This window comes from Typopeltis vanoorti, chromosome 11 (genome assembly GCF_054136105.1).
Source record: "Typopeltis vanoorti isolate ZY-2024b chromosome 11, IOZ_Tvanoo_1.0, whole genome shotgun sequence".
In the NCBI taxonomy this organism is placed as follows: Eukaryota; Metazoa; Arthropoda; class Arachnida; order Uropygi; family Thelyphonidae; genus Typopeltis; species Typopeltis vanoorti.
This window is the reverse complement of record NC_143559.1, coordinates 29,162,360-29,183,746: the sequence shown is the minus strand read 5'-3', so window position 1 is coordinate 29,183,746 and position 21,387 is coordinate 29,162,360. Positions and strand designations below refer to the sequence as shown.

Here is a 21,387-nt window from a genome sequence, read left to right as displayed (position 1 = left end):
GTGAACAGTTTTGAAAACAAATTATTTCAAACATAAGCAGGATGAATAGATGTGTCCTCTCCTCCCAAACACACAAAAAAGCTGAACGTTTATGCAACACATATGCACCTTTTTTTTTTTTAAATTCAAATATTTCTTTCTTTCTTAAATAACTGCATCAAATAATATATAAGTTTTTGATAATAAATATCAAATTGTGAATATCATAAATTAAGAAATTATTTTGATAAATATTGTATCAGACTTAAAAGAAATATCGTTATTTCTATTTAGGATATAATTGAAAACAAAACAAGACATTGCTGATGTATTATGCACTACTGCTTCCGGCTCTTTAGTGTGACTTCTGAAGAAGTGGTCTTTTTTTTTCTCAGTAGTATTGAGAGTAATCTAAGCTTTTAGCCTTTACCTCCAGCAAAGAAGATTATTGTCTAATATTCCTAAGACAAAAGTTATTTCCAGCAGCAGTAAAAGTCCTCATATTTTTAAGGAAATTTTTAAGGGAAAAAAAAAAAAAAACTAACACTGCAGAACTTTCTTTTTTGTTGCATACATGTAAATGATTTTTATATTGTGAAAATATAGAATAGAATTTCTAAAACTTAGAATAATGTCAGCAGACACTTGAACAAATGATTGTAGATTGAAAAGAAATGGTCCTGAATTAGAAGTATCTGCTTCAGCGAATACAGCAATATTATTGTTGTATTCGCTGTTAAAATGAAGTAATATATATTGAATACTCTCTGTGAAAACCATAAACGAATAGAAAATTAGATTTATAATTCAGTTCCAAGAGTTCCTTTCTGAAATAAAACATCCATTGAACAAAAAATTTGGTAAGACATAAACATCAATGTAAATAAAAGAAATAAAAATAAATACTTGAAGAAATGCATCAATTTTTCTTTAATTTATAAAGGTTACATTTTTAATCTGCTTACCTCAGTGGGAATTAACTACACATTCACTGTGTGTTTAGCAATCAATAGTTCAAAGATTTACAAACAATGTCCAAATGTCACTTCATAATAGAGGTTGAGACAGGTACACGTGCGCTCCTCACATCCTAACTGGTGAATGCATGCTGCATGTAAAAAAAAGAAAGTCCATGATGTAAGGGCACCCCAAACGGAACACCCCAGATGAGTGCCTGACTCTTATAGTGCTTCCACCAGCTCTGTGCTATGCATAATGAAACACAACTTGCAGTTTTTGCTAAATGTTATTAAAAGTCACAGTATTTATTACAATATGTTTAGTGCATATGTGTTTTTATTTTATTTTTTCTACTCACTTCAGCACCCCTTGAAGAAGGTGTCCTGATGAGACACATCATCTGCTTACTGTGTTGAACCGGCCTTGCTTAGCATCCTTCTTCCCCACACATGCTCTTTTCCTGTTTCCCATAAACTTGCATAATGTATCATGATATTCGCATCATAAAGATCAATCTGCTTCAGGAGTGCACTGTTTTTTTTTGTTTTTTTTTGCTTCCTTTGTGATAAAGTTTTAGAACCTTGACATACGTTTTTGTCAAGGTCATTGTGAAGAAATCTTATACATTTCTTCATTACTATCCTCCACATTCCCTGGCAACATCTGATGAAATATGTCTTCCTGTCAACCTCCACATTACACCACACTACTTCATAATCATTGCCATTATTTCCCTCTTTCATGTCTACCTTATGTGGACCTTATAATTCTCTTGATATCATCAGCAGAACTCCCCTCCTTTCTTGTCCTTTATATCCTCACAAAAAATACTGTATCCTTCCATTTCTATTCCTGTTAGAATATCATCTTCATTTGAGCATGTTTCACTTATTCCAATGTTTCACTTATTTCAAAACCACTGATTTTGCGGTGAATAAACTCAATCAGTGAAATCATTTCATCTCCCTTATTTCTAATGCTTCTGTTTTTGTAAACAAACACAGTAATTCATTTTTAGGTCTGTATCCAAGCCTCATACCTGCTCAATCACCTTTTTCACCACTTACCATAAATATGTGCTCCATCTCAACTTCCCTACCCACATTGCAATATACTCCATCTTCATACACACATTCACTTGTTCAAAAAGTTCAACTATCAACATCATTTTCAGAGACAATCACATTCCAAACTGCCACTTAGTTTTTCCTGTGACACTACATCAAGCTCATCAAATATATAGCTACAAATACTCCTATAGTGGATAACCAAGCCTTATCCTTCAATGGAAACTGGATCATCTATACCCTATCATATTCACAGATTCTGTGAAAATGCTCTGTGTAAATTGGTGCTAAAACAAGCTCAACATTACGCTGATGTAAAGTAATCCTCAGGACAAATGCTTGGTTGTACAAATTGTTATTATGATGAAAAGTGGCTCTTCCAACAACTAAAACGCTTGAAATTAATAGACCAAACAGAGTGAAGCAGCACTGTTAGTTGGAGAACAAAGGTATATTGTATTTTAATAGTGTAATGAAGATACAGTCTACTTTAAAGTTGGTCTTAGAAGGGCCTATTATCAATGCCAGTCTCTGTTCTCTAGGTTTAGAACAAGTTGCTGAAAAGAGGGAGGCTTAGTAGTGGTATTTATGAGGCACTGTCAAGGCCATGTTATAGTAGGGAGACTTACTTTCTGTATTGATACTATGTCAAAGCATTTATCTCTTCTCACTGCATGTCCCCACTCTGGCCCTCTGTCTAACCACTGTGAACTAATGTCGAATCTTACAAACAGTTGACAGTGTCACTGTGGCAAAAAGGAATCTCCTTCATAAACTGATCCTAATTTAAAAGTCATAACATAACCAAACACAACATGCAAACTATGCCAGAATCCTTTCAATAAAAACTCACCTTCATATCCACTTTTCTAACATCTGTGGCATTAACACCAACATAAATTACATTCACCATCCCTTACCATCATCCTGACCAGACCTCTTGCTCTTGACTGAAACTCAAATAGCATCTACATCCACTACTGTCTACCTCCAATGTCCAAATTACATGCTTCACACTTCCTTTTGCCACAAGGTAGTGCCTATGCCTTTGTGAGATGAGACATTGCATGCCAGAGAGTGTTAGAATACCCTACTTTTGACCTATGCTCAAGGTTTCTTTGCCTCATTTAGTAATATTCATCTACCATTCTCCAAACTCTGATAAGCACTCAGACCTCTTCGCATTCCTTTCTATAGTTCGCCCACCATTTGTAGGGCTCTGCTTGGCGTTTCGCCAAGAATAATCGATTCATGCTGAAGGGGAGAACGAAATGAAGGATGTACGAATTGGTCGCCAACATGCGAAATCACGTGCTTGCTTGTCTGTCACTGTACTGGTTTTTGTTGTTGCTTTTTTTACATTATTTTTTTATTATTAATTTGTATGATGGATCCAGTACAGTCAAGTTCTGTTGTTAAACGTTTCAATAGCTCTTGCAAAAGAATATTGAATAATGTGCTGACATTCTGCGAAAAAGAATCGTTAAAAGGCAGTTCTCCTTGTTCCCCTTTCTCAAGTCATAAAATGTGCAATTGCAATTGCGGGTGTATCGGGGTTGATTGTTAAAAGAATTCGTAGGGAATCAAAAGGTGAAGGTAAGCCAAAATTTAAATCTCCTAAAAAAAGCACCAGAGAAAGAAAACCATCGAAACTGTAGCTTTGAATGATTTTGATGTAGACGTTATAAGAAGAACTATCTCCATGAATTTTACGTGGTTGAGAAAAGAATGCCAACTATTCCGAAATTGGTTCCTGTGCTTAAAGAAAAAATTAATTTTCCTTGGAAAAGAGAAACTTTAAGGAAAATACTTCATGAAATTGGATTTTGTTTTAATGCTATTGAGTAGTTTTAATACTATTTCTATATTAATGCTATTGAGTATTTGGACAGTAGATCAAGTGTTAACTAATAAATATTTATTAAACCTACTAGTTTCACCAAACTATAGCTGTTAGCATCTTCAGGGTACAAGCACTGGTTAAAAAACATTTTAACAGTTATTTTACAGTTATTCGTATTTGTATAATGTTTTTTAACCTGTGCTTGTACCCCGAAGATGCCAACAGCTATAGTTTGGTGAAACTAGTAGGTTTAATAAATATTTATTAGTTAACACTTGATCTATTGTCCAAATAATTACTCTAGTTAGATGATCAAGAAAATAAACATTCGCTATTGAGTATGTTTGGGCAGAAGTGAAAAGTTTCATTCACCATTGCAACATAACTGGGGATATTGATATGTTGAAACTTTTTAAGCTTTCAAAACAGGCGATTGAAAGTATTACAGTTCAAAACTGGGGAAAATATTGCTCTCATGTCACCTCATTGGAAAATATGTATTGGGACAGAGACAGAATTATCGAAGAATTATGCGAACCTTTGGTGATCAGTTTAAGTGAAAGTGATGCCGATTCGGGCACCAATTCAGATGACTATGAAGATTAAAAGGATTTGATAATGGTATTTTTTTCCAACCTTTTTTTTTTGCATGGGTTTGTTAAAAGAGTCACAACAAGTCATAAATAATTAATCGGTTTAGGACATTGAAGTGTTTCAGTTCTCTCAACTGTAAGTTTAGAATATCTAAGTTCATTTGAAAAAAATTTCTGTTTTTCTGTATAATTATTTTTATATTATAGAAAACTTTCTTAAAAAGAAATTTCGTTAAATTTTTGTTTTATGCTATACATTTTTTTAATTTTGTTAATACTCTATGTACATTTTTCCAACTGCTATACAAGCAGAATAGTTACACTTTAAAAACTACAATGTTTGTAAAAGAAAAGCTAAATTTTCCGACCTGTAATAATTTGTAATAATGAACAAACTCATCCCAGAAAATGGATTGATTACCCTATTATCGGAATGGATTCTCCTTTTTGGGACATGCACAGAAGTGTCGAAGGGTCTCTAATCGGTGGGTGAACTATATGAAACTTGGCCATCTGCAAATCTGGCCACCCAAATAGTGAGATCATCTTCCTAACAACTGGATTCTCTTTCTCAAAAACACTGACCAAGCCGAATATATGAAACAGAAATCTTTGCCATAAGCAATGACCTAACACAAATCATACACCTACCTACATGAATTCTTGATAACCCTCTTCACTCTCGCAATACTCTGGATCTCTTTTTAACCATTTCTCCTTCCAAACTTCTCCTTGCCAAGAGGAGGAGTGACTGGAGGTCATTTCTTCTCTTGGTAACTCAGACTACAATCTTGTGCAAGCCTCCTCTCTCATAGAATGCTCTTCCTCAAACCACTCCCAACCTTACATCCTCTGGCATCTAAAAAGTCACCAAATGGGATGACCTTTGGAATTTCAACTTCTACTTTCTCTGTCTGACCATTGCATCTGTTTATCTAAACCTAACACCTGCTCTGAACAAGTCATAAAAATTATCCTCACTGACATGAAGTCCTTCATCTCCTATTCTATCCGAAATCCTCTTCTGCTTTCCAAACCCTGGTTCAACAGAAAGGGTATCAGAGCAGTTGAAGAAAAAAATTCAGACCTCAGGTGGCTGAATTTTTTTTCAAGAACTCCAACTTCATTTTTTACTTATACCAAAGCATGCAACAATGCACAGCATCTCATTAGAAGATCCAAATCCAATTTCATAAAAGCCGAGAGCAGAAACCTTGCCTCCTGTCCAAATGGAAGGTAAGGCCATTAGATGCAACTTCTGCTCACCTGTGCCTCAGCCTCTCTCTCTCTCTCTCTCTCTCTCTCTCTTTATCTCATCCTGATGACACCACAGTTACTTTTAAAGCTTTGAATTGAAGTAAAGGAATTCTGGCATCACTTTTTTTTCCTCAAACTTCTACTCAGTCAGCTACTTAGAAAACCACCAATCAATTAGTGACCACCAGCATGGATTCTGCTATTCAAGATTCACAGCTGACCTCTTGGCTTACATCACCACTGGATACATGCTTTGGAAAGATTCAGAGAAACTTGTGCTGTCCCTCTTGACATTTCCAGAGCTTTTGAATGTGTCTGACGTCTACTAAACAAATTGCCATCCTTTCATCTACCTGCTCTCCTCTAATTGGTTTGCCAGCATCCTTTCTTGTCATTAACTGTGTCGTTTTAGATGGCTTCCTATCTTCAGGCGTCACCACCAATGCAGGAATACCTCAGGGCCCATCCTATCACCTATTCTCTTTCTCCTGTACATAAACGACCTACTATTAATCATCACTAATCCTATCCACAGCTTTGCAGACAATAGTACTCCATTCCTCCTACTCATTTGACAAACTGTGCAGTGCACAGACATCCCCCCAACCATCAAGATCATCTACATACTATCAGGCAAGGACAATCTGCTCACCTTCAATATCATGAAAGTACAGTTTGCCTTTTCTCTTGCAAAAGAGATATCAGCTCACTTATCCTTACCCTCAGTAATATACAGATAAGATCAGACCTCTCTGCATGGACTTACACTTACTTCCAATCTCACCTGCCATAAACATCACATCAATAGCTTTCTCAACATCCAAAAAACTAGGCATGTTCAAGATGCTGTTTTACTCCCAACTAACTCTTATACTGTTCACATATTTGGGGTGGTGCACCTAAAACTTCACTAAAAATTCTTGACACTGTCCATAGGAGAATAGTTCAACTCATAGATGGTTCCCACTCTTAGATTCACTTCAATCCACTATCTCACAGACATAGTGTTTCAACATTGTGTCTATTCTACAGGTAATTCCATGGTCATTGCTCTATTGAACTGGCAACCATCATTCCTCCCACTTTCTATTGCACTTGTTAATATAAAAGCAGTAGCCACCCAGCACCCTTTTACAGTGCAACTGCAAACACACCAAACCTGCTTCTGATTATTATGTTCTTCTTTTATTCCACTTCCTTTCTTTGGAACAGCCTTCTGCAAGATGTATTCCCAAATATTTCCAATCAACTACAACTTGTAACTCTTCAAAAAAAAAAAAAAAAAAAAAAGTCAGCAAACTTCCATCTAGTTTTCACCCCATACACTGCACTGATGGGTTAATAAGTCCTTTGATATTTTGTGTATAGAATCAATATAAAAACAAAAAAAAAAAAATTATTATATGTTGTTCTGTGCGCTAGTTGTGTATCATTGGTCAATCAAAAGCAGGCTCTCTCAAAAAGTTAACATAATATTAAAAACTGCACATACCAGTTCTGATGCAAGTAAAAATCAAGACATTGGAGTTGGAGCTTTTCTCTTAACCATTATACAGTCAACACCTAATTATCACTTGTCCCAGCTGTTGACCTCTGTGGAGAGCATTTCACCAGTGTAAATGAGGAAAGGATATTAAAAGCTTTTGCTCCCAAGGAAAGGTGTTGTTTTCAGAGGCGTAGTGAGATTATGGCCAATGTGGCCCTGGCCATAGGCACTAATTTTACATAAGTGCAAAAATTGAGATTTTTAAAGTTTATTTTTTAGAGCGCCACGATTTTCTTTCCTGGCCATAGGCACCAAAATTACTCATGACATCTCTGGTTGTTTTAGAGGAATTGAACTGCTTGCTTAACACATATTCTGTTGAATGATATTTTTCAGTTGTAATTTTATCAAGTATTAACGTAAAAATGTCAACATTCCAAAAACTTTTAGTCACCATTATATTTCAAAAAATTCTATTTCCAGACTACCCATATGTGGTGTAACACTGTTATAAGTGTACACTATGTACACCTGTTTCTTTACATTCCTCTACTGCCTACTCTTGGCTTTATTTCATAAGTTTTAACATTATACTATTATTAAACTTTAATCTGCCAACACATTTGATAATAATTAATATAACATTAATCTCTTGTTATTTTTAGATGACTTTACCACAGATGCCATTACAGTGCAAAATTTAAAAGGTGAAAAGGCATTCCTAAAGATTACTCGTAAACAGCAGAAAGAACTGGAGGGAATGAAAAGAAGACATCATAAAGAGAAGACTGCAGTTCAGAAACAGCAGTGTGCTGCTATTGATAAAATTGTTAAAGGAAACAAGAGGTAAAAGTGGAGCTGTACCACTTCTGGTTACACATGAAAATTAGTAATTCCTAGTTGATTTACATTCATATGAACCCATTATATAGTAACCACATCCAAAGAATGTCTCCTTCAGCTAACTCTGTTCAACATTCCTTTGTATTTATGTTCAGTAAATTTATTCAGTACATCTCCTTGATTAACACTTGAATGATTAACAATTAACATTTGAATGAGGAAGGACATAGGCATCTGGAGAGATTGCTGTTCCGAACAAGTCATTGTGTCCCAGGGAGGATGGTAGCAGGGGCGGCCTCTTGTGGGAATGGGTACTTGGGAGAAGGGGGGACGACATCAGCTAACACTGAACCCAGTGGAGTCTATAGGGGATAATGCTGGGTATAGAAACAATGGCATTTATATACTTTATACTATGCCAGGAGTATCTGGAATAAGGGAGAGGAATTGGTGGTGCAGATATCATCAGCTTGGCCAAAAATTATTGGGATCACTGAGACATGGTTGACAGAAGAGGATATAATAACAGGAATAGAGGTTGCTGGGTACAGCATTTTTTGGCAGGATAGGAAGGGAAAGCGTGGTGGTGGAGTACTGCTTATGATAAGTGACGACCTATGTCCTCTGAGAGTGGAGACTTTGGAAGGCAGTAGCACTAATGCTTTTGAAAGCATATGGTGTGAGGTAGAGGTGGGCAAGACAAGATATTTAGTGGGGTGTTGCTACAGACCCAGGAGTACAGAGGGTGGGGACCAGGAAATATTTAGATATTTGAGTTTGGCAAGTGCAAGAAGAATGATTGTTATGGGAGATTTTAACTACAATAGTATAAATTGGGGAGAGGAAGATGTATGTAGCAATAAGGGAATGGAATTTTTAGAATTCTCGAGGGACAAATGTTTTAGGCAACATGTAATAGAGGGAACAAGAGGTTCAAGAGTTTTGAATTTGGTTATAGCATCAGAAGAGTTGATAATAACTAAGATGACATCTCTTCCACCAGCTGGAGAGAGCGACCATGTGGTTTTGACTTGGAAAATGAATAGACATGCAGGAGTATCAAAGAGACAGGAACGTATGTGGAATTATAAGGCAGGTGATTATAATAGTCTAAGACATCAACTTGGGGAAGTTTCATGGAGGGAGGAATTTGAAGGCTGGGTTATCATTACTGTGTGGGAAATTATGAAAGAATATTTGTTAGCAGCAATGGTAAGTTGTATACCACGAGTGTACAAGAGGACACAATTTGGAGTAAAGTTGATGACAAACAATATTAAACTGAAATTGCATGCGAAAAAGAGGCTGTGGAAGAGATATAAGGAGACAGGTGAAGAGAAGATGCTCGAAGAGTATAAGACACAGGCCAGAAGAGTGACTAGTATGATAAGGAAGACGAAACTGGAATATGAGAGGAGATTGGCCCTAAGATCCAAAGAAAATCCTAAGGAATTTTTTAGATATGTGGAAGAATGATATTGTGGGATGAAAATGGGAATAGAGTAACTGATGCAGAGGACATAGTGGAATTGTTCAATGAACACTTTATTGGAGTATTTCATCCTGGAGGAGTCAGTTTTAATGCTGGAGGGATTGGGCAGGTTCGAGGTTTAGAGGTACAGGAGGAGAGTGTGTTTCAAATACTGAGTACTCTGGATGTCAATAAAGCTGTGGGACTGGATGGTATTCTCTCAAAACTCTACCACGAGTTTTGAGAGAATGTGCTAGGGAATTGACAGTGCCTTTAACCTGGCTTTTCAATGACAGTCTGGCTTCGGCAAAGGTGCCCATGGAATGGAAGCAAGGTAAGATAGTGCCATTGCATAAGGGTGGTAGCAGACTGGATTCAAGATTGGCTGTCCGATAAGTATCAGAGAGTTGTGTATGGTGAGGTAGTTTCAAGGAAGCATAGGATTACAAGTGGGGTCCCACAGGGCTCAGTACTGGGACGTATATTGTTTAACCTTTATATCAATAACATTGTCAGCAGATTGCAAGGGGATATTCAGTAGTTTGCAGATGATACAAAGCTGGGAAGGATTATTAGTAATAGTGCAGGTGCAGCAGCCCTGCAAGAGGATTTGAATAATCTAGATAGATGGGCAAATGAATGGGTGTCAGTTTAATGCAGCAAAATGTAAGGTCTTAAGGTTTGGGAAAATTGGATGGGACACCGCATACTCTATGGGAGGTGTTATACTGGAGGAAGTAGGGGAGACAAGAGATCTGGGGTTGATGATTGATAGAAACCTGAAATTTAGGGGACATATTGCAAAGGTGGTGAAGGTAACACAGAGGATTGCTGCAATAATGAGAAGGACGTTATTAACACACATTTCTATCAATTTCTACTGATGGTGAACCTATAAACTTTTTCCCCTTCCATGAAAATATTCTTATCTATCCATTAAGCTCATCAAACCAATCTGAATATTGCTGTTATATGTCATCTATTCGTCCTGTTTATGAAGAATAGACGAGATATAACAACAATGGAGTTGCAGATAGTAATTTTACACACACTATATATCTCTCTCTCTGAGTCAATTATTTAGCTAACATTCAATGCATATTATTATTTTAGATATCATTTCTGGACTTTCTTTTGTTTCATCTTTTGAAATTGAAACAAATAAATCTTCTGAGTAGTCCTGCATCAGGTGTGATAAAAATCTTATACACAGTAATAACTATTTTTTTTGTTCTTTTTTTTTCCTTTGTGCATTTCATTCTAGTTATTCTGAGTTGTCTTTGTTAATTTTAAATGTGTTTCTCCCTGGATGTCTAGGGCATAATAGCAGTGGTATCATTTTTTGCTTCTTAGAGAACAGTCCTACTTTTGATCAGTTCATTGCAAAATGTAAACCTTACACTTGCTAAAAATTGAATAGTTCTGTACTCATCTATGCACATTACCATTTGATTCTAATCTTCTTGGAGTGACCTGTCAAGTTTGTGATAAAAGCACAAGCGGAAGTTGTGCTTTTATCAGAAACAACTGAATAACTACCATTAAACCATTCATATCATAAGTATACAAAGTTGATTTAAAATAATGAAATTTCGATATGTAGAAATGCACACATACAAATAACTTTGTTATGCTTGTTCATCCAGAGTGGTACACATAAAAATTATAACACCAGAATTTATTTATTTAGTTATTTATTTATTTATTTTTTTTTTTTGAAACATCTGACAATTTACATCAAAACTTTGTACAATAACTCCAGATAGTTATTGTGCAAAGTAATTTTTTGTTTGCTTGTTAATTCATGTCTTCGAGCTGTTTGTGAAAACTTTCCACAAAGTGATTACTATCATGAAAAGTTTTCTGTTTTTAACAGTTTTCATTAAACCATTAACACTGTTAGTATTTATTATGTGAGACAAGTGGGTAACCAAGTTATTATTATTGCTTCCTGATAGCTGATAGGAAACAGTATGCTGAACTTGGGTGCCTTGCATAACAGGATGATATCACAATCCTATGCCTCAGAACCTAATAATATGTGCAATACCAAACAATATTATTTACTAACAGTACAGATTTATGAGTCTGTGCTTGATAATATTGTATGATATAAAACTTATGAGGGTGGTCTGAAAAGCTCAGCCTTGGCCATAGATGGCAACACTATCGGCACGAATGTTTTATTCTAAGTTGGTACATCTGTCATAAGCATCCATGTGAAATTGCAAGTCAATCTATCAAGTAGTTTTTTAATACAGCTGTCTGAAGCAAAAGTTTTGTCTGTATCCCTTGAAATGGATAAAATTGAGTATCATGCAGTTATAAAATTCTTTATAAAAAAGGTTTAATGCCAAAAGAAATTCATTCGAAGTTCATAAAAGTTTATGGGCACTCTTCTCCTTTGTTTTTGACAATTAAGAAATGGGCTGCCGAATTTAAATGCAGCCATGCCAGTCATGAAGATGATCAATGTAAAGGACATCCAAAAAGTGTAACAACACCAGAAATCATTGATCAAGTGCAGATATGGTATTGGATGACCGGCGAGTCAAAGTGCATGAAATTACTGAGACTACAGACATTTCAAAAGAACGTGTAGGATATATTTTGCATGAAAAATTGCAAATGAAAAAGCTTTGCGCAAGATGGGTCAAAAACGCACTTGCATGAAAATCTCTGAACAGTGCTCAGAGCATTTTAACAAGAATAAAACTGATTTTGTGTGTCGATTTATTACTATCCTTGTGACTTGGATTCACCATTACACACCAGAAACCAAACAGCAGTCAAAACTGGACAGAAGCCAGTTGTTCAGTGCCAAAGAAGACAAAGTCGGTTCCATCTGCAGGAAAGGTCATGGCATCGGTGTTTTGGGATGCAGTTTGTTTATTAATTATTTTGAAAAGGGTAAAACAATAACTAGGGAATATATTCTGATCTTTTAACCAGACTAGATGAAAAAAAATTTTAAGAAAAGACCCAGTTGCAGAAGAAAAAAAATTATCTTTCCTCAAGACAATGCACTTTCCCACAAAGGTGTTTTGGCGATGGGAAAATTAAGGGATCTGCACTATAAATTATTGGAACATTTACCCTATTCCCCAGATCTGGCTCCCTCTGACTTCTATCTCTTCCCAAAACTAAAACTTTTCCTCCCTGGTCAGCATTTTTCTTTGAATCAAGAGATGATTGCAGCTGTAGAGGGGTATTTTGCCGATCTTACTGAGAACCACTACAGGGACGGGAAATGATGCTGAAACATCACTGGAATAAATGTATTAGCCTTAAAAAGCTTAAGGGAGATTATGTTGAAAAACAAAAATAATTTTGAAATTATAAATTTGTTTTTTCATTGTTAGGCCGAGAACTTTTCAGACCACCCTCGTATATCATACAAAATTGTCAAAGAAAAACTGAGAAGAAGAAGCTGGGTTCATGCCAGACACAGGATTAGATTTTCACTAAGATAAACAGTTGCTAAAAATCATGGGAATATAACAAGGATCTATATTTAAGTTTTGTAGATCTGGAAAAAGCATATGACAAGTTCTAAAAGAAAAGCTGTTCTAAACACTATATGGTGTAAAAAGTGACATTGTATCAAACGATACATAGTCTGTAGTTGTGTTGAATGTCAACATTTAGAATTGAAGGAGGTACAAGAAGATGGTTAGATATTAAACCAGGTATGCAACAAGAGTGCACGTTATCTCCGCTGTTATTAATCATCTCAGCTCTTTACTTTATGCAGATGATGTTATACTCCTAAATAAATCCAGTATGAGTTTGCAAGATTTCTTAACTAAATTGAATGACTGCTGTAACAAATATAATATGAAAATCAGAAATAAAAAAGACAAAACTATGGAAATAGATAAGAAGAATGTGGAAAACTTCAACTGCATTCCAAATGAAAAGCTTATAGAACAAGTAAAACATTTCAGCTATTTAAGCACAATTGTTAGTGAAGATAACAAATTAAATATGGAAATAGATAATAGAATTAGCAAATGTGATATAGTAGGAAGTCAAATAAATTTACATTGAATAAGAGAGAAATTATCAGAACACTAGACTAGTAGTATACAAAATGGTGTTCAAGCAAGTTTTAACTTGTGGATTAGGGAGCTGAGGTAGAAGTAAAACAGTTGATTTAAGACTGGAGAATCACAGATATGAGATTTCTTAAAAAAAAACGGAGGAGTGAACAGATGGCACCAATGGTAGAATCATATTGAAAGTGAAGATATTAAAAAGGAACTTGACATTATTAGCATTCAGGAATGTGTGAGCAGATCTAATCTCTGGTGGTATGGTCACTTAGAATGAAAGAAGAAAGATAAGCAAAGCAGGTATTATTATTATTATTCATGCCTCCAGGGAGTCAAAAGACTCATCGTAGGAGTCGGTGCTGAAATGGTAGGGAAAAAGACTCCAGAGGAAGACTAAGATGTAGGTGGATTGATACAGTTAGAAGTGCCTTAGATGAACAACATATAAGAGCTGACAGTATTTTAGCCCTGGCAGATAACAGGCTAATTTGAAGGAAGACTGTTGACTCGAGATTAGTAAGAATGTAAACTTTCATGCAATACGTTATAGTATGTGCACCCTTTGAGAATACATTTCAGGAGTTTGATGATGATAAAATTTATCAGTAATAAGGTCGACCACAGTCGCACATAACTTTATAAACACCAGGAAAATGCAGTTGGTTGTGTTTTGGTTTTGGTTGACTCAGAAAAGAACGAAGTTTGGGTAGAGTTGTATAGTCGGTCTTTATGTTGAATTTCTTCATAATCCTAGATAGTTTTGTGGTAAGAGAGCTAATAAATGGTAACTGTATGTGAGTGATAGGGTTGGATTCATCTTCTTGTCAAGGTTGTTGGCGTGGTCTCAAACATCTAGAGATGTTACGAGAAGAATATCCATTATTTAAGTAGGTGTTTTTCAGGAAGTTAAGTTCTGTTTGATGGTCTTCTTCTGTGGAAGTAAGACATCTTGCACGATGGGCAAGGGTGGAGATGATGCTAAGTTTTTGAGTAGGGAAGTGATGAGAAGAGGCATGCAAATATCTATCAGTGTGTGTGGTTTTTCGAAAAATTGAAAATTTAAGACAGTCAGATAATCTACTGATCTTTAGATCCAAGAAGGGGAGAATGCCGTTAATCTCTAGTTCTGATGTGAATTTAGTGTTCTGATGTTGATTATTTTGGCCAGACAGATAAATCTATTTCACTACGTCTTGAGGAACATAGACGTGACATCTCCTACAGTAGAACACGAGTGAGCGCCCTTTCCAGTCATGTTCTTTTCTCTGCCAACTCTAACCTTGAAGAACGTCAACACCAAGTTGATAGGGACCGCACAACCAATTTATATATATGCAAGGACGAATTTGAAAGACGAATTATTGAATCCAAAGAAATAGTTCTGGACCCTTCACACATGAACAACAATCTGAGCTACAATTTGCCTGATTCTCATAGTGCACTAATCCAGTATTGGCACTCTAAAATTAGCTGTCACATACATTCAACTCATGCTAACAATAGCATGCGATCACCTATTCAAATATGACTGTTACTATTCTTCTTCTTTTTATTAAGCTGGAAAGTCCATGTTTTTTACCTTGTTAGTTTTATAAGTTTTGTGTTATTTCTTACTCACCTGAAGAAGTTGGGACACCAATGAAACTAGTTGTGATTTATTAAAGTTTTTTGTGTTATACTTTCTCGGGTTCTAGTCACTTAAATATCAATTTTATAAATGTATACATCCCGAGTCAATCCTAATAACAATATATATATATATATATATGTATATATAATTAATAAATAAAAAACTACAATAAACTCTGCTAAAGTTCTCGTGTACTAAGATTCTTCTGGATTTGTACATTTCTGATTGTTATACTGTGATTTTCTTCAGGCCTTGTACAGTTCAAGTTGCTATGGAATGTTAAGGGGAAGAAAAAAAAAAAACACTTCACCAAGTCTTCTTATATTGGGATTTTTCTTTGATTTGTTCTAGTTACTATAAAGGTTGTAGATGGTTCCTCCACATTTCTTGGAATGGTTAGGCCATCATTTTTGTTCAGATATGGGTTATGTTTGAGCATTTCACATGCTTCTTTGAATTTCCTCTTTAACCAGGTTTCGGTGCGGTGTAGGGACTTGGTATTTTTCCAATCAATTCTGTGGTATATTTGGAGTGCGTGGTCAGAAAGGCCGGTTTTTCCAAAATGGAGGTATTTAATATGTCGTTTGTGTTCGTCCTTCCTAATTGGGATGGTTCGATTTGTTTCCCCTATGTGTGGTAGGTTAGGTGTGGAAGAGGATCTTTGGAAGAACTGACTAAGTGTCTTAATTTTGTTGGGGGTTTAAAGGTGGTTTTGAGGTTGTATTTGTGTAGTGTTCTGTCTATTTTTTTGGAGACGCCTCTAACATAAGGTAAGGCAATAGCATTCTTGAAATATTTTTTTGTTTTTACTAGTATCTCTGTGGAGGATCTTGTGAATAGTTTTTTTTTTTCTGTATCCATTTTTTATAAATGTATGGTTGATGATCTTATTCCAGGTTTAGAGTTTGTTCATTTAAACAGATTGAGCTCTGTGTTTAAGGGTGCTTATGACACCTAGTTTTTGTGTTGGGTGGTGATAAGAATTTTTGTGTATGTACTGGCCTATGTGTGTAGGTTTGCGGTAGACTGAGAAGGAGAGACAGCCTGAGGGAAGACGTGTGACAAGTGCATCTAGGAACGAAAGAGAGTTGTTTTTTTCTATTTCAATGGTGAATTGGATATGTTTGTGTTGTTTTGGCTCAGATATGTTGACGATATTTTCGCCATTTGGCCCCACGGCCACGAAGCACTAAATACACTCATTAGCCACCAGAACAAACAACACAAACATATCCAATTCACCATTGGATATGTCTGTGTATAGTGGATAGTATAAATAGTGGAAAAACATCAGGTGAAGATGAAATACTAATAGAAGTTTTGAAAGCAGATGGTGAACCAATCAATCATGATTGTGTGTAAAGTAAAATTTATACATCCTGCCTAAGACAGAAGAGAATACCAAAGAATTAGAATAATGCTATTTTTATTATAGTTTTTTAAAAGCTTTTTAAATCTATAGTTTTTAAAAAGGGAGACAGAGAAGATATTAAAAGTTACTACCCAATTAGCCTACTTCAATAGTATATATAAAATTTTTACAAAAATCATTAGCAACAGAATCAAAAACAAATTCTATTTCTTTCAACCTCCAGAACAAACAAGATTAAAAACAAAACAAAACTACAGCATTGTTGATCATATGCAGTGGATTTTGGTTAATTGATCCCTATCAGGAATAGCATAATTTGGCAAAATTAAGCAGCTGCTCCTATTTATGTGAAGTTTCATGTAAAGAATTTAAAAGGTGTATATACATAAGACAAAAAAAACTTGTATTTTGTTCTAATGTCCTCTGATGTTTTTCTGTAATTTCCTCCACAATTTCATCCTCAAAATTTTCATGTTCATTATAGTATTGAAGACTATCCTCAGAGGATGCAAACTTTTCATAGTTTCTGATGTGGTTCATGTCTAATGGACATCATTTTCACTATCATCCATATATGGCATCTTATTAGTATTATCCTAAGACCTAATGGAGTTAAAGACTCATCTAGGAGGTCCTTTTGTCATACACGCAGTTCATCATACTGTGCCTTAAACACACTCAAATTCTCTGCATACACTACCCTCTCAGGCAAGGCATTCCAATCTTTCACAACTCTGAATGCAAAAAAACCTGCTTCTTACAGCTTCAGAATGACCTCTGGTTCTCCCCTGACCTCCCACCATTTTCTGTAAAACCTCCTCAACACTGACCCTCTAAAAGCCCCTTACCAACTTGTAGGACTCTATCATATTACCCCTCTTTGTCCTATCCACTAGACTCTGTAAATTGCATCTTTTTAACCTTTTCTCATATTCAGCATTCCAGAGATCAGAAACTACCTTAGTCAATTGCCTCTGGACCCGTTCCAACATCTTTTTGTCCTTTTGAAAACTAGGTGACCAAATCTGTAGTCCATATATGGCCTAATCAAGGCCTTAATCAATCCTAATTAAGGCCTTATACAATGGAACAAAAAATCTCCTTACTTCTACAAGTCAGTGTCTTCTGCATTATTCCCAGAATTCGTTGTGTTCTCTTCACAAATGGCATTGTATCCTCTAAATTTTAGATCCCACAATCACCCCAAGATCTCTTATTTCCTCCATATCCATGATTGCATGCTTAAAACCACAGTGAACAAAACAGTTTTGAATGTTCTTGCTTGTTGCTTTTTCCTCACCAACTATCAGCCATAAACCTTGTAAAAGATTAACTGTTGTATTGACCTTCTTAGCTCCTGTCAAGAACCAGTAAGAATTTTCTTGATTTCCATTGTAATTCTGTGTCCCAACTCATAAGCTAATTCTTAAAAAATGTAGATATCATCCATACAGTTTTGTTTGCATGGTACTGAACTGATAAACTCTTTATTGTAATCCCTTTAAAGCATTAAGGCCTGTCCCTTTTTCCAGTATTAACTAACTGCTTTTGTTTACCAGTTCCTGACTTACTTAAACATCATAACATTGTTATGTGATCCATTGCTTTCTTTCATCCAAACAGCATAGCATGTTTATAACATAGGAATAAACTATGTTTATTCCTATGTTATAAACAAAGGAATAAACATAGTTTATTCCTATACTATGTTATTTTAACCGATAAAGTAAAGTAGCCCCCATTTTAGCAGCATTATAGATGACATCTGTACTCAATTTTTGAAGAAAGATTAGATAAATTTTCTAACACTGTTACCATATAGTAATATAGTGTTACTGGCTGCACTAGTTAAATGGCATTGCATCCCAAATAAACGAGACAAATTCTTGTTATATTCTCATTGTGTTTTTGTTCTTCTAGACTTATCCCAATTAACTGGAATCTAGTATATATGTAATAATAAGATAAATCATTGAAAAGACAAATGAATACCAAAACCCCTTAGTCCTGGCCTTTATTGATTTTGAATCAATCTCAATGTTGTGCCCTTCAGTTGGAAAAGGAGTAAGTTAAATTTTTTTCATAGTGAGAGAAATCCTTATATGAGTTTTTGCAATTGAAGGTGAATTAGCCAATCTCATATGGAGGGTAGCAGGGTTTTTTATCCCAGAAACTCAGGTTTTTAATCCTTGCATACAGGCAGATCGGCCTTGAGACCATCATTTACAGACAAAAAATATTAGTGGTGGTGGTGGTAGTAGGCAGTAGATGGCGTTTTGTGAAGATGATGATGGTAGTAGCAGTTCTGTGTAGTTGGCGGATTAAATGGTGTGACAAGAGAGTAGAGTGCCCTCTCTTGATGAGTCCTAAGACTCCTTGGAATTGTCACGTAATAATAATAATAACAGCTATTTTAGAAGCCAAAAATCATGGAATTGAAAACACTTATTTTGATATACTTAGTCATATATATAAGAATTCAACTGCTTCTATAAAATCAGAAAAAACAAATAGTAAGTTTCCTATATAAAAAAAAGAGAGTTAGATAGAGCGATCCATTTCACCTAATTATTTACAGCAGTCCTAGAAGAAATGTTTAAAAATCTGGAATAGAAAAATAGAGGAATTATAGTGAATTTGAAAGAACTAATTCACCTGTGATTTGCTGATGATATTATTCTTTTGGGAACCTCTGCAAAAGAACTTCAACAAATTATCAATGAATTGAAACAAAAAAAAAAAAAAGATTAAATATAAACAAAGACAAAACAAAAATAATCTATAATAAGCACATAACCAAAAAAGGTCAGTACATATGGAATACTGGGAAATTGATATATTAATTTCCTATGGTTATTAAAAAAAACAAAAGAAAACAATACAGAAAAACTGAAGAAGAAATTATACATGGAATTCAACTTGGTGATAGCCTTTGGAAAATCCCATAAAGCACTCAAAAAGGAGATATCACAATCTGCCTTAAAAGAAAAATATTCAACAGTTGTATACTTTCAGCCATCAAGCAGAAGTGAAACATGGACTTTAACTAAAAAATTGACCAACAAATTGAGGATTACCCACAGGAAAATGGAAAGATCACTGCTGAGTATTATCATGCAAGATAGAAAGCAAAATACTTGGGACAGAGCTCAGACTAGGGTGAGAAACATTGTAACGTGCAATGAGCAGGTCATATTGCAAGAAGTAACTGAAAAATGGACAAAGTTGTGATATTGCAATGGTGTCTATCCTAGAGAGAGGGAAAGACAGTTACAAGAAGATGAGATTAAAGAGATGGCTGGAACTCAGTGGCATAGAAAAATCTAAATATATGACTGAATGGAGGACTTTAGGGAAGGCCTTCATCCAGAAATGGGGAGAAAATGGTTGATAATGATGATGGAAGATAGAAATATAGAGACATTTAATTTGGTGTGATAGAAGATTAATTTGCAAGAGATTATAACATATAGCAGAGGATAAGAAGAAAGTAACAAATGGCTACTTTTTGTAGATACTTTCTGTTTTTACGTTCCCACAATTTATGTTTTCCTGCCATTTACGTCATTTTCCGTTGGTCCCGTCTTAAGGCCTATTCTTATGATATATTGTTTTCTCGCCATTAACAACTTGATGCGGACTTTATTTCCCGTGATTTGCATTTTTTTCTCAGGTCACAATACTGATTTTCGAATCGATTTCTGCGGAAATCTGCGCATTTCTGTTCCGAGATGGTGTTGCTTTCAGCTGTAGTTTCATTTCCGCCATCACAGTGACTTGCATGCTTGCAGCAGTAATGTAGTGATGAGCGATACCGTGATTTTTCAATCACAGTATGAATCGATATTGCTGAATTTCTGCTATGTAATTTAGCATGCGAGAGTTGCTTTCAAGTTGCGGTGGTGGATTATGAAGAAAAAAAGACAGAAAATGTATTTCGGTAGAAGAAAAGATGGCAATTCTGAAGTGTAGATTAACATTCCGGAACGTGTGTGCATTTAGTAAAATATCTTGGACCAGTTTGAACATGATAGTAAAAAAAAGGTCAAGCATTGAACTCAACGCAAAGCAATGTGGTGCTATGTCAAAAAAATAAAAATAAAACGGAAAGTTAAAACAATCAAAAATTAAAGATTTTTTTTAAATAGATAAATGTAAGTAATTGTAAATTCATTTATTTTCAGTTATTAAATTTTGTAATCTAGTATGTAGACTCACATACCAGCAGTAAATCATCTTTTGGCCTTTTTTTTAATGTTTTTTTACATTTCCTGCTATTTACACTTTTTTCCATCAGTCCCCTGAAAAGTGTAAAAAAGCAGTTTTACTGTATATATAAAAATATAGTTATGATAGGAGTGATGAGTATATTTCATAAACAAATTTTAATAGTTAGTGGAATGCATTGCTAAAGTGGGTTGTTAATACTGCTATGAATTATCTTAAAATTCAGTAGTATGATAGACATGTTCCTGGTTAATGAAATTTCTCATGAGTCTGTTAGCTCCAGAGAAGTTTGTTAATAATCATGATTCATTCCCATTAACATAAACACCTCAGGATTTCTTTCATTTGCTTTTCAGATAGCATTAATTATTTCACTTACTCTTGCTCCAAACAAAAACACTCAAGTTACATTTTTATGATCCAACCTACATAAATTTGTTGCTACTTAGGAACAAATGGTTTGGTTGGAATCAAGATGAATGTGAGAATGAATATCAGAAGGTTGATGAGGAGAGTAAAAGATAATAGATTGGTAGGAAAGGAGTGTATTGTTGCCCAGCTAATCATAGTAAGATAGTAGAGATGTGTGAGGAGCAAGGAGTGC

At 35.1% G+C, this 21,387-nt stretch overlaps 1 protein-coding gene across 1 annotated transcript in view; it reads left to right on the top strand.

Moving 5' to 3' along the window:
* LOC150101406 (1-phosphatidylinositol 4,5-bisphosphate phosphodiesterase-like) overlaps positions 1 to 21,387 on the top strand; it is a 675,244-nt gene that overhangs the window by 573,637 nt on the left and 80,220 nt on the right. Inside the window, exon 25 of the mRNA XM_090400793.1 lies at positions 7,851 to 8,031. Coding sequence (XP_090256919.1) covers positions 7,851 to 8,031 — 181 coding nt within the window. The remainder of the gene's footprint in view (positions 1 to 7,850; positions 8,032 to 21,387) is intronic.